This window comes from Tenrec ecaudatus, chromosome 12 (assembly GCF_050624435.1).
Source record: "Tenrec ecaudatus isolate mTenEca1 chromosome 12, mTenEca1.hap1, whole genome shotgun sequence".
NCBI lineage: Eukaryota > Metazoa > Chordata > Mammalia > Afrosoricida > Tenrecidae > Tenrec > Tenrec ecaudatus.
In genome coordinates this window covers 13794683-13807328 of record NC_134541.1, presented here as the reverse complement: position 1 = coordinate 13807328, position 12646 = coordinate 13794683, and the positions used below count along the sequence as shown (strand labels likewise).

Genomic DNA, 12646 nt, shown 5'->3' with positions numbered 1-12646 from the left:
CCATAGTAAAGGCATTCCTTCTAAAGTGCCAGAGCATAAGAAAGCATTTACCTGTCTGGGTTTCTTATCGGTTGAGGTGAAGGTGACGTGTGAAAGCACCATATTACAAAGTGGGAGCCATGGCTGCCGGAGAGGTGAAGACTGCCTCCTCCCTGCTGGAAAACAGCGCTGGCTCCTGTTCCTCACAGGTAGTTAGCACTTCTGAGTCAGGAGATCTTGGGAAGTTGGGGTTCTGCTTCCACCACCAGCTGAGAAAATATGTATTAAGAGTCCCAAGGAGTCTGCACCTGGAGCCAATAGGGTCAAAGGAAGATATCTGAAGCTGCAAGAGACACCTCTGCTGTGACTTGTGTCAGTCTGTCTCAGCCTGAGCCTCAGGGTGAGACCTTGAGTCTGCTGAGTACCACCCAGTTGTTAGCCTGTGTGTAGTGTAGATTGGCACCCTCCACCTTTATCCTTAGATACTGTGCTTCAGACTCCAGATAGTTGCACTTTCAGGAACTACTGATAAACGCCCCGAAGGCACGCCACTCCCCGTCGGTCTCAACCCAAAGCCCCTGGCTCCAGCTCCTTGTGTCACGGAAGCCAGCTCCCTAAATTAAGTGCCCTGAGCCACCTAACCACCAGAAGCCATTTTCCTACCCGTTACTAGATGTGTGGGGTGGGAAGGAAGGACCACTCTGGCTGACTGAATGCACTTGTCACTGTTGTCTTCTGGGGCACAGATCTCGGTGGTCCAGATGTCTTGCCTCACTCCTAGTTCTTGCTAGTAATGGGATCCTGCCATTCTTAAAGGACTTATACCCAGTAGGATGGTAAGCAATGCAGTGAATCCTATTTAATTCAGGTGAATCTGATTGGTGGTTTCCCCCATCTTAACAGCCAGGCCCATGCAGGAAACTGGTTTAGTGGGTGTTAAGTAGACTGGCTATCAAGAGCCCCATTAATCATTCAATGGCTCTGTAGACAGGGTTACTGCAGAAGCCTCCTCCAGGTCAGCGGGGATGCACAGGCCCTAGCATGGCAAATATCTCACCTTATGTTTTGACCCTCCTACTGTACCTCAACAATCCTGAGTGTCCCAATGAACTGACTTCTGCCATGGGCATATGTAGACACCCCCACCCACCCAATTCTGTGGGGGGGGCTTCTGAACAAGGTCTCGTCAAAGCTCTGTATGGCCATAGATTCAAGAAAATTTGGAGTCTGTATCTTGAAGGCAGATTTCCTAAAGGCAAATAGTAGATTCCTTCTGGAGAGGCCCACATTGGGCAACAGCATTTCAGGCATCCCCTAGATGTTAGCTTTTAAAGGGGACCCTCTGAGCCAACCAGGTGACTGGAAGTTAGTGCTTTGTGGCCATAAACTGGCTCTCGTCATGTTCATGATTTGTGGGACAAAGGTCACCTGGGCAGGGCTCAGGCTGGGAAAAGATGCCCCCTATCGCCCAATTGCCTTGGGGACTCAGATCCCTGAGGGAGGCCACAGAACAAATACCTGGTCGGCTCACTTTTCTCTTAAAGGGAACTATTTTTGTTATCCCACATGTCTGACAATGTCCTGGGAATACAGCCTTCAGAGAACTGTAGCCCGGAGGAAACCAGATGAAAATGGTGCTTTCAAGGCGAGATGAGTGTCTGGGAAGTAAACCAGGCCACAGGCAAGTCTGCCAAGGGCAGCTGCAGAGTGGTACGGGCGAGCACTGGCGATGGGGAGTTTGAGGGCCATCCAGCTACGGGAACCCTTGGAAGCCTACAGTTACGTAGGAAAGGCCCAGCTGGGACAAGAGCAGACCGAGAGCTGGTGCGGCCACAGCCCTGAGGCACAGAGCACCCAAGGGCTCCAAACTGCTAGACGTGGTTGAGGTTGTGCAGGTAAGACATAATTTAGGGTTTAGTATAAAGGTAACAGGTTTGGTATATTTTGTAGAGAAACAATCCCTCTGCGTAGACTTTGCAAAAAACGTTTCTGGCACACATTGCCCCTTCCAAAGCCCATTGGCTTCCAGGTAAAGTACGCTGCCCTCTGGCAAAGACCAGCTCTGACTAGTTCCCTTCCAGAGCCCCACCCAGTTGCACACCTAGGGCGTGGTTCCCACTGCCCTCAGATGAAAAGAACCTGGGCCCTTGCTCCTTCTGAGAACACCCCCCCCCCCAAAAAAAAAAAAGGATCAAGAACTGCTCAGTTGAGACCTGGAAATAAGCTGGGTAGGAAAGGATCTCTAAGCGTTGAGATTCAGTGTGATCAGTGTGAATTTTGGGCCAGTGCGAAGGGGAGAAAGAGTGTATTTCCCATCACCCCATTCGAGTTCAGGGCTGCAAACAACCAGGAGCAGTCAAGCTGTCAGCAGTGTCTGCACAGAATGGTAACAGTCATAATGACAGGATATTTCTATGTCTACACACACTTCTGTAACATGCATTAACAATCGGAGAAAACATGACTACGTGGTTAGCAAAAGTTGGTGTTTTGTGTACCAAGCATTTGAAATGACACTCAAGATAAGCCATTTAATTTCATTTGTTCTTTATTGGTGAGGAAAACAGAAGCAGGGGTGGAATAACTTGTTGGAAAGGCCGCTGCTAGGCAGTCTGGCTCATGCTATTGCTCTTTAAAGAAGCCCACCCACCTCTACTTCTCGTTCCTCCTCGGCCAAAGGCAGGTAGATGTCCCTGGCTGTCCTAAGAGGAGAGATGGTTTCAGCGGTGCTCTTTAAGGCCAGGAGACTCGGCCACAGAATTTGTGTCATTAGCTGCCATCCTTGGGGTAAATGTTCCTGAGGCAGTTTAATCAAACTGCCCCTGAAATCATTAACTGGGTGAGGGAAGGGCTGAGCATACCCAGATTTTAGGGGCAGGCTGATGGCACCCCCAGCACACACATCCAAGGGCTCAAGCGCAACCTTTAGGGCTCCGAGGACTGCCCATGCCTGCAGATTCCCAATGACCACCCCGTCCCAGGCAGGGATCTATTTGGCCTACTGTTGAGAGCAGCAGCAGGAGAGACAGCCACCCCACCCCCATGAAGCAGCTGCACAGAAAAAGCAAAGGACTTCTAAATCTGAGAACCACAGGCCCTCCCCTTTGGGAGGCTTGGGAAACAGCTGTAGCAAATGATATTAAGCAGTCAAACAAAAGGTCAGTAGTTCAAATCCATCAGCCAATGCATCACTGGGTCAAGCCACTAAAAACGTGTTTGGGGGTGGTTTTGAGCTAATACCCAATTTTAAAGGCAGGTGATAACTACAAGCCCACATTAGGAAGTAAACACACTTGGAAGCGTTTACCAATGCCATGCACGCACACTCAGCCAGGCTAGGAGGAGAGTCCCGCATCTGGACCTCCAGATGCAGGGGGGTCATAGCCCTCAGACCAGGCTGCCCACCTCTGCACTAGTTACATGAAAGCGCTGGAGGAATGGGGACTTTTCTGTTTTAGAAAGACAAGCCTATGTTTCTGTTCCACCCTTGAGGCCCCCAAATTCATGTCCTTCCCACAGCAAAATCTATTCACCATGTCACATCATCCCCAGATACTTAACCCTCTCCAGCATCAACTCTGTAGTCCAGAATCTCACCCTAAATTCATGTATTACTGACGTTAGATGTGGTCCAACCCATCAACCCCCATCTGAGGTCCACAGAATCTAGATAGGCTCTGCTTCAAAGTACGACTGTGAGTTGGGCATAAAGTGGACTTGGAGGGAAATGGAGTTGGGGGTACCAATTAATCCCCAAACCTAGCAGGACCAATCACCTTAGTTCTTAAGCCTGGAAAATAGTTCTGTTCTAAAAGCCCGTCATCTGGGCCATAATCCTGCCCTCCAGGCACTGGACACTGGTTATCCTCTCTGGATTCTGGGTGTCAGCCCCACCTTCCAGGCCCATCGATAGGCCACCACCACCCCTTCGGCTCTGAGTGGCCCTATTCTAGTCTGCCAGCACAGGGACACCAGCCTCTTAATTCTCATTGGGCTCAATTCTCACTGCCATGCAATGTGCCAACCCATAGTGACCCCCTGTGGGTTTCTGAAGCTAACTCCTGCCTCACCTCACTCCCACAGCAGCTGGTTTCAAGCTGCTGACCCTTTAGTTAGCAGCCCAATGCATAACCCACGCCACCAGGGCGCTTCAGAATTGGATAGTGGCACTGTTCTCCTGGCCCACCAGGTGGCATCACCCCTTCTTCTTTGAAACCACGCTTTTTTTTAGAACAAAACAGCCCTGGCCACATGCTCCTTCCAACCAATCAACTGTCTACAAAATGTTTGTAACCAAGTCACTCCACTGGCCCATTACCTGCTGTAGAACTCCAGGGAGTGGACAGCGCCCCTTCATTTCGTCCTACAGGATTTCCACTGAGATGGTTGTCGCCCTAGCAAATGGTCCTATGGCCATACCTGAAAGTCCCTTCCAGGGCAAACAAATTTGACAATAGAAAGTATTGACTCTTAAGTTCAGGGTGATTTTGTTCTGCATAGTTAATTTCTCAATCTCGCTTTCCTTAGCAAGAAACCACTCAGTGACGTCCGGGTGTTGCTTAGGAATCTCCTTAGTTCCCTATCCAAGTTCATCACTTAAAATCTCTATGCTTCACAGAACCTTCCACTAGAACTCATACAAGATCACCACCCTCCAGGGCCCAAGAAGGTGTTCATCCCAACTCTGAAAGCTCACCAGAAACTAACATACAGCCACAACTTGAGCAACATTCTGTCCTGTTTTAGCAGCTGTCCCCACAGGTCTTAATTCTTTCTGACCTCTTATTACAGTTGCCCTTAATGTACATATTAGATTAAGACAATGGAGGCTCTTAACTCTTGAGGGCATCACAATTCCTCCAGCCTCTGCATAACCACAAAAGCACTTACGAAAGCAGTTTTAGAGTAGCACCCACCCCTCAGCTGTGGGGGGAGGTCAGAAGCTTAGACATCTTCCCTGAAGACAAGTCAGTCACCAAGCTAAGGTAGGCCCAGCCCCCTGCTGTTAAGGACAATGGACAGGCCCTCAGTCATCCATTTGGTTCCCGTAGGTGTTCACACTGATAATGGTCTCTATAAGATGAGCCAGGAACAGGTCAAGCTGGCTACCATCCTGCATCTAGGATCCACCCATCTTGCCACATGTCTAACCCCAATACCCTCCTCTTCCTATTGCATGGATACCCCTAAATTACCCCCTCCCATTACTATATTACCTATAGCACAACCCCCTCCTGTGAGGTAGGTCTTGACCTGTAATTAGGGGGCTTGCATGTCCCCAGAAAATATAAAAGCCTTGGTTAGCATTAAAAATCTCTCCACGTGAACCAACAAGCAAGGCTGAGGTGAGCCCTGGTATCATAAACTGTCTGACTCCATTATTTCTCTCTCATGCTCTCTATGACTTTACTATAATCTTATCACTGTACAAATTGCGCCTAACAGACCCGTGATGTCAGGTGCCCTGGCACTTCATCTGCTAATGCTAGTACAGCTTGTATCTTTTAGATTAAAAAATTAATTGAGAGTGGCAATACTGGGAAGGTGGGGTGGAAGGGGGGGACTGATTAAAAAGATCCTACATATAACCTCCTCTGGGGGATGGACAACAGAAAAGGGAGACATCGGACAGTGTAAGACATGACAAAACAATAACTTATAAATTATCAAAACTTCATGAGGAGGAGTGGAGAGGAAGGGAGACAAATGAGCTAATTGCCAAGGGCTCAAGCAGAAAGCAGATGTTTTGAGAATGATGGCAACAAATGTACAAAGGTGCTTGACTGGATGGATGGATGGATGGGTGGATTATGCTAATAGTTGTACGAGCCCCCAATAACATCATTTTTTAAAATTCCCCGTTCAGAAGGCTTGTCTAATATACATTCCAGTAGCTACCAGCAATCCTTGAAATTCCCGGGACATGTGTCTGTCTTCCTTTTCCCCAAGTTATTGCTGTGATCTTTTATCTCAGAAGTGATTAGCTTGAAGACCCATCCTGAAGATATGGCCTAATTAAAGAGTAACAACACACTATTTCCAGACTTGATCACATGCACAAAATCTAAGGATCGGGACTTGGAAACATGCATTCAATCTGAAACAGGAACTGTTAGTAGCTCCTTTGTCAAGCACTCTAAGCGGAGCTCCTTTTACATGGAGGTTTTTAATGGTTAAGCTTATATGTATAAATTGTTGAAATGTAAAACTGATGATCTGCTCTGTAGACCTTTACCTAAATCAAGTTTTTAAAAATAAAGTTACACTTAGGTTATTAAAAACTGTACTAATTTCCTAACATACATCATTTTAAGTATTAAATTGGACCACCATTAAATTAGAAAATGTTTCGAATATGGTGCTTAAAAATAGATTTACAGCCACTCGCTCAGCGATGCAGCTCCCTCAGTGGTTGTCGCCACAGGAGAAGGTCGGGACCGTGACAGACCAATATGAGGACGACGAGGGGTATTATGGAGCTAGCCATGTAAGTTATGGGTGTTTTGATGACTACACAGTGGCCATAATTATGGCTAATGGAAATGATGGCTCTGATGGCAGAGGTATGGGGGGCATGTTAGGGTGGAGCTGGTGACGCCCGGTCAGGTGTTCATGGTGGTCATTTTGTGCCTTTTCGTGCAACTGAAAATGACACTGCTAATTTCTTACCACCACTACACCTGACAGGAGTTCACAATGGTGTTGGAGCTGGTGGCACAACAACAGGAGAAGCATATGTAGAGTTTGAGACACATGAAGATGCAGTCGCTGCCATGTCTAAAGATAAAAATAACATGCAACATCGATACATTGAACTCCTCTTGAATTATACTCCTGGAGGTGGCTCTGGAATGGAAGGGCTATGGCAGAGATGGAATGGATAATCAGGGGGGATATGGATCTGTTGGAAGAATGGGAATGGGGAACAATTATAGTGGAGGATACAGCACTCCTGATGGCTTGGGTGGTGGCAAGAGTGGAGGTGGATGACATGGAAGGTACCGAGTTGGAACCCAGCAACATAAGTCCTGGCAACAGCATCTGGTCTACTAGACTTTCTTACAGATTTAATTTCTTTTGTATTTTAAGAACTTTATATTATTATAAAGCAAGATTGTGATGAGAAAATGTTTTCTGTAGGTTTTATTTGTTGCATACTTTGACTTAAATAAGTTTTTACATTCAAACAAAAAAATAATTTACATAATAAACTGGTTAACTGTTACCGATATTTTTGATAATTTAGTAAACTTTTTCAGAAAAGTTAAGGAAATGCCAACAGCAGACCACATTATACAATTTTTTTTAAAGAGAAAGCCAGCCAGGTTCTAGTGAAAAAATGCAAAGAAGGGAAAAACCTCCTGAAAAGCAGCGACCAGTTGATTTTATGGAAGGGGATTCCTTCCAAACAACGACTCTCTCTCCATCCCTGCTCTCCACATCCATAACCACAGATCCAGATCCTCATCAGTCTCAAGGGATCCGTACAAGTTATTAAAAACTGTTTTAATGTTGTTTCTCATTCAAGTTATATTATTGAACTCTGAGCTTGCTTACTTTGAAATTTCTGTGTGATATTTTGTATAAAAAGGCAAGGTTAGAGTAAAAACTTTTTGGTCAAGAACGGGTTAATCCATTTTCAGTTATTTCTTACTGGAAAATTTGATTCGGAACTCGACAGCATCACGTTGTGATGCTCCTTCTAGAGCGGATCAGCACCAAGGTCCAGGGTTCTACTGTACTGCACATACACTCCGAATGCCCGAAGGGCATCAAAAGCTCTTAGAGAAATGGAACTCCCCACCAACTCGTAAGCACTCCCCTGTGAACACACACACACACACACACATACACACACACACACACACACACACCCCTTACGGAGGCACATGGAGTAGAATGAGCAGTTCCCTTCATTAAAATCCCCACCTCCTTCTACTGAAGTTACCTACTGCATCTTAAACTGTTTCCTTAAAAATCTATTTAAGAAAATCGATTATTTCCTGTGCCATGCCAGTAATACTTAGAAGTACTTAGCAAATCCGTTAATAGATTTAGAAATTACACGTAAATTTGTCTTCCCAAGATTCCAAGACAGACATTTAAGCCCTTCCATCAGAGGTGCTGACAGGTGGAAACTTTTTGAGTTGGGTGAAGTGTCGGGACTCGAAACAAGTGCTGGTCAGAACCCAGTGCACATCCGGTAGCCTCCACCAAACAAACAGCATGATGCTTGCCTGCGGCCGGCCGCTTCCATGTCCTATGGATCACACCAGGCCTGGGCGCCTCCCTGGCCCTAACATCCACATGCTCAGAGAGCACCCACTGGGCATTCACCCTGCACCACTAGCACTTCAGCTCTCAACTACAGCAGGGACCTTAGGTGCATGCCTCTGGCCAAAGAGGACCTTAAAATATACTGCTTGCTACTTAAAAGCTGACCAGGTCACTGTGGCTGCCCTCATCTTCTATACAAAGAACTGTGTCTTTCAGGATCAAATGATCTACAAATCTTAGCTAAGTACTGACTACCCACAAACACCTTGCTGGCTTTGTCATTTCTGGTCACTGATTTCTGTCACCCTGCCAAGCATCTTTACCTTCAAGTACCCTTATTATTGGTGAGCATTTTGTGGCCCGCTGACAATTCCCTTCTCAGTCCGCTGCAGCTGGCTGCGACCTGTCACTCCAACATCAAGTCAGCACCATACAGCTTCATGTTAAACTGCAGTCTCAGAGACCCACTGGGGCAGTTCTACCCTGTCTGTAGGGTTCCTATGAGTCAGCATCGCCTCCATGGGAGCAAGTTTGTACCATGACTTTATGATTGCAGGCCTATTTTTAAAAATAATACTGATTCTGGCTTCTCAGTGTGCTGTCTAGTCTTTGCCTTTTCTAGGTCTTCAATACCACCCGCACCTCCCCAGCCACTGCCCTTGGCTGTCCACTGTGAGAGTGCGGTCTGTGCAACCTGCCCCTCCCTCAGGACGCCCTGCTGAGGTCATAGGCTTCGCTCTTTGAACTCCTTAGAACTGCGCCTCACTGCATAGAAATCTCACAGATGTTAATACAGAAGGATTTCCAGGTTTGTCTAGAGGCTTCTGGCTATCCAGGAAAGATGGCCAGAGTGAGTGCCTTAGATGTCCTTAGTTTCTCAAACCAGCCTGCCCACTGAAAGTGCATGCGGCCTCCCTCACCTGGCTACCACCCATAGGCCTCCAGTTGTCGTGCCGCACTGTAAAGCACTGGTGGCCATCACCGTTCTGCATTCTATAATGGCTTCTCCTGCTGACAGCCACAAGGCCATAGGAACCCAAACCAGGCACGTTTGTTCTTGTGACAATATATGCAGTCCTGATTTCCACACCACAGGGAGAACTGAAAGTAGTGATAGTGTTTGGAAGTTTCACCTGAACATGAACGGAGTTAGCCCCAACCACCAGCTTCTTCAGTGGATACCCAGAATGAATCTTTACAACTGAGCACAGACCCAGGAGAACGTGACACAGGATGTGCTTTGCTGGGGAGTGCACATCACCATGCGGCAGAGCCTGGGTAGACAAGGTGTATAGCAGGCTGTCACAGGCCCATTACTGTCCCTTCCTTTCCTGTTTCTGAACAGATGACAGCCTTTCTCCTCCCAGGGCTGGCCTCCTGCTGCAGTGGACCTCTTCCACCCCTTAGCACTCCCCTACATTCCTCAAGACTGATTCTAGTGAAACCTTCAAGAAGCTTTGGCTCTTTAAAAGTTATGAAGCCTCAGCCAGGCTGGAGCACTCCCCCTCTGCTCTCCATCCAAGTAGCTCCCACAGTCACCCTTCTTCAGAATGCCAAGCACCCTCCGCACCCCACCCACACTGCGCTCTAGTCACAGCTCAACATGACCAAACATTCATTAGTAGCTGTTTATTGATCAATGGTTTGATAGAAAGTTATTTCAGATCCTCAGATTTTGCCCAGGTGGAATCACAAGCATTACAAATTAATTTTCTTAAAAATAAAAAAGGGGAGGAAAGGGCGGGAGCAATCTAGCAATAGTGGCATTTAAGAATAAATTAAAAAATTAGTATTACCATTTATTGGTGACAAACACTAAGTTTTACTTACATTCCATGGGGAGAAAAAATTTCCAGCGTAAACAATGCATGAAAGCAATACTTAATGGGCAAGGCCACCGTGCTTTTACCTGGACCTGTGCAGAAGCACACCGCACACCTCGCTGTGCACTCTCCACATCCAAAGCAACACAGCTACCTGTCCGCATAGGTCATTTTCTCAGCGTTACGTGGAGATGTACGTAACAGTGCTCAGCACATTTCCTAGTGCTACACAGAGCCCAGAGGCCTGTGTGGTGTGCGGTGAAGGCACAAGTCCCGAAAAGCCGGTGTGCGCGAATGCACTCACATCGGTCATCTTGTGAACAGATCCAAGTCCATCTGTTTAAGTCTTTCCGTTAGCCCAGAAAAAAATTTTAAAAAAAAACAATGATCAATTCATTGTTCAAAATGTCCAATTTATACACCTGGGGGAGACTTCGTCAGAGGTTTCTGCCAAGTCCAGGGCTGGTTCAGCAGCACCCAAGGGTACCTGGCTTGGGTCACTGAAATGATCCCGGGTCAATCAGTCCAATGAAATGAAGGCTGCTTACCAGCCCCACAAGCACACACCAACACACGCGCACGCTCACAGATACGATCGTTGCCAGTTAGGTTACTAATAAAATCTATTTCAGACAAGTTTCTAAACTGTGCTATATATATAACTAGATACAATTGAGAAACTTGCCCATGAAAATTGTATATAGTGTCATTTTAATCAAAAGAAAACAATGAAACTAAGGATGGGTACGGTGCTAGAGAGAAAGCAGTGGCTATGGGGTGGGTACTGGGGACCTCCCACAGGAAGCCTCAGCCACCAGAAGCATCTGGTCTCAGGAGTTTGCAGCTCGAGGCCAGACTCCCGCTGCAGAGTGGCTGCCCAGGGTTGACCTGGCGCCGGATGGGTGAGCCAGTGGTGAGACGTTGCCCATGGTTTCTCTCACAATGCCAAAAAGCCCTGCTCTCCTCTGGCCCCTTCACCACAAACCGCAAGCACAGTGAGCACCCCCACCACCATGAAACCGCTGGCTGTGCCCGCCTTCGGTGACGAGTCCAGTTTGTCATGTCCACGCCTCGCAGCCCACTGGAGGGATCAGAAATTCTTTTTTTTTTTCCTCAAAGCTGATTCAGTATTTTCAGTATATATGTTGGGATTTAGTCATGGTTCGTGGCCAGGAAAGGTTCAGCACCTCCCACACCTTTAAGGGGGAAAAAAAGGAATATGATGCCAGCTTCTTCATTGCAGAGAATGTAGCCCACGCTGCCAGAGCAAGCCAACCAGCCCTGAGCTCCACGGGGAAGCACGCATGTGGCTGGATGGAGGGGCCTACTGCCCAGTGGAAAATTTAAGGAGGTCAGCGTTTGTGGAACATTACCTCGGGGGAGAAAATACATGTTTAAAATGCACATTGTTTATTTGCACAAAAGAGCATAGAGATGGATAAGAAACTAATAAAACTGTGCTCTATGGTAATGATTGTACAACTCTCCTTGATATGATTGAATTGTATGATATGTGGATTATGTCCCAATAAAACTGTTTAAAAACACCTGTACGCTACAGGAAGGGGGGAAACAGCATGAGGCTGTGTGAGAGCAATATTGGTCACTGTGTACGTACCTTCTAGGAGAATTTGGATTTCTAGATTATGTGGGATTGTAATACCTAGTCAACATGTCAGATTTATAGAAAAGCAGTTCTTTCTGTCCAGTCGTTGGCCATCTTTCCCGGAAAAGGGGCAGAACGCGAGGCTGAGCAGCGCTCAGCACAAGCCCAGGCAACAACCCGGAGACAGAATAGCCTTTCCCCGTGAGGCAGTGCACTCACACGGACAACGGTCCATTTCCCGTCCTTGACATCTCTGTACTTTGTGGGTCCAACTCAGACAGCAACTTTAGGATGTTCATTGCCGCCTAGTAGGGATGGAAAGCAGAGTCAGCAAGGCCTTCTGGGGCCACCCGGAGCCCAGCCACCCACGAAGGTCTCACACAGCTGAATTGTCAATCTGAAACACAAGTTCTTAAATGTGAATTGTCTACTGTTGTGAACCACAACCTCTGCTGGGAGGCTGTGTGGCCCCTGTGGTTTCTACCTCCAGCTCTGAGCCCAGCCTGGGTGTAATGCAGGCTCGGTCGGTCCTGGCAGCAGCTTCAGAGATATTCCATGGATAGATCTTGATATCCACTAAGGCAGGGGTTCTCAACCTTCCTAATGCTGTGACCCTTTAATACAGTTCATCATGTTATGGTCACCCCCCCCCCAACCATAAAATTATTTTCATTGCTACTTCGTCACTGTCATTTTGCTACCGTTATGAATCCGGTGACCTCGGTGCAAGGGTCATTCGACCCCCAAAGGGATATCGACCCACAGTTTGAGAACTGCTGTATTTGGGGGATCTGCCAGACTTTATTTCCACCCATTTTCTTAGTGTTAGTATTTCTTGCCACCATAATTTCTTTAATCAGAATACCAAAATAAAGGGCTGTCCAGAGGGGCTAAGAAGGACCTACAGTTCCTTGGGCTGGTGATCTAGGAAGGACCAACCTGGCCAGTGGGCTTCAGGATC

At 47.1% G+C, this 12646-nt stretch overlaps 1 protein-coding gene across 18 annotated transcripts in view; it reads right to left on the bottom strand.

Annotated features, from left to right (window-relative positions):
• Positions 1-12646, bottom strand: part of STAU1 (staufen double-stranded RNA binding protein 1) — a 73390-nt gene that overhangs the window by 4771 nt on the left and 55973 nt on the right. For 17 of the 18 annotated variants that reach the window (XM_075528594.1, XM_075528595.1, XM_075528596.1 and 14 more), the window contains 2 exons: positions 11905-11990; positions 52-287 (listed from right to left, as the gene is read on the bottom strand). In XM_075528594.1, coding sequence (XP_075384709.1) covers positions 104-287; positions 11905-11990 — 270 coding nt within the window. In that variant the 3' untranslated portion in view covers positions 52-103. Of the gene's footprint in view, positions 1-51; positions 288-7313; positions 11276-11904; positions 11991-12646 lie in introns of those variants that run through there. The other variant, XM_075528599.1, reaches the window with a different exon arrangement.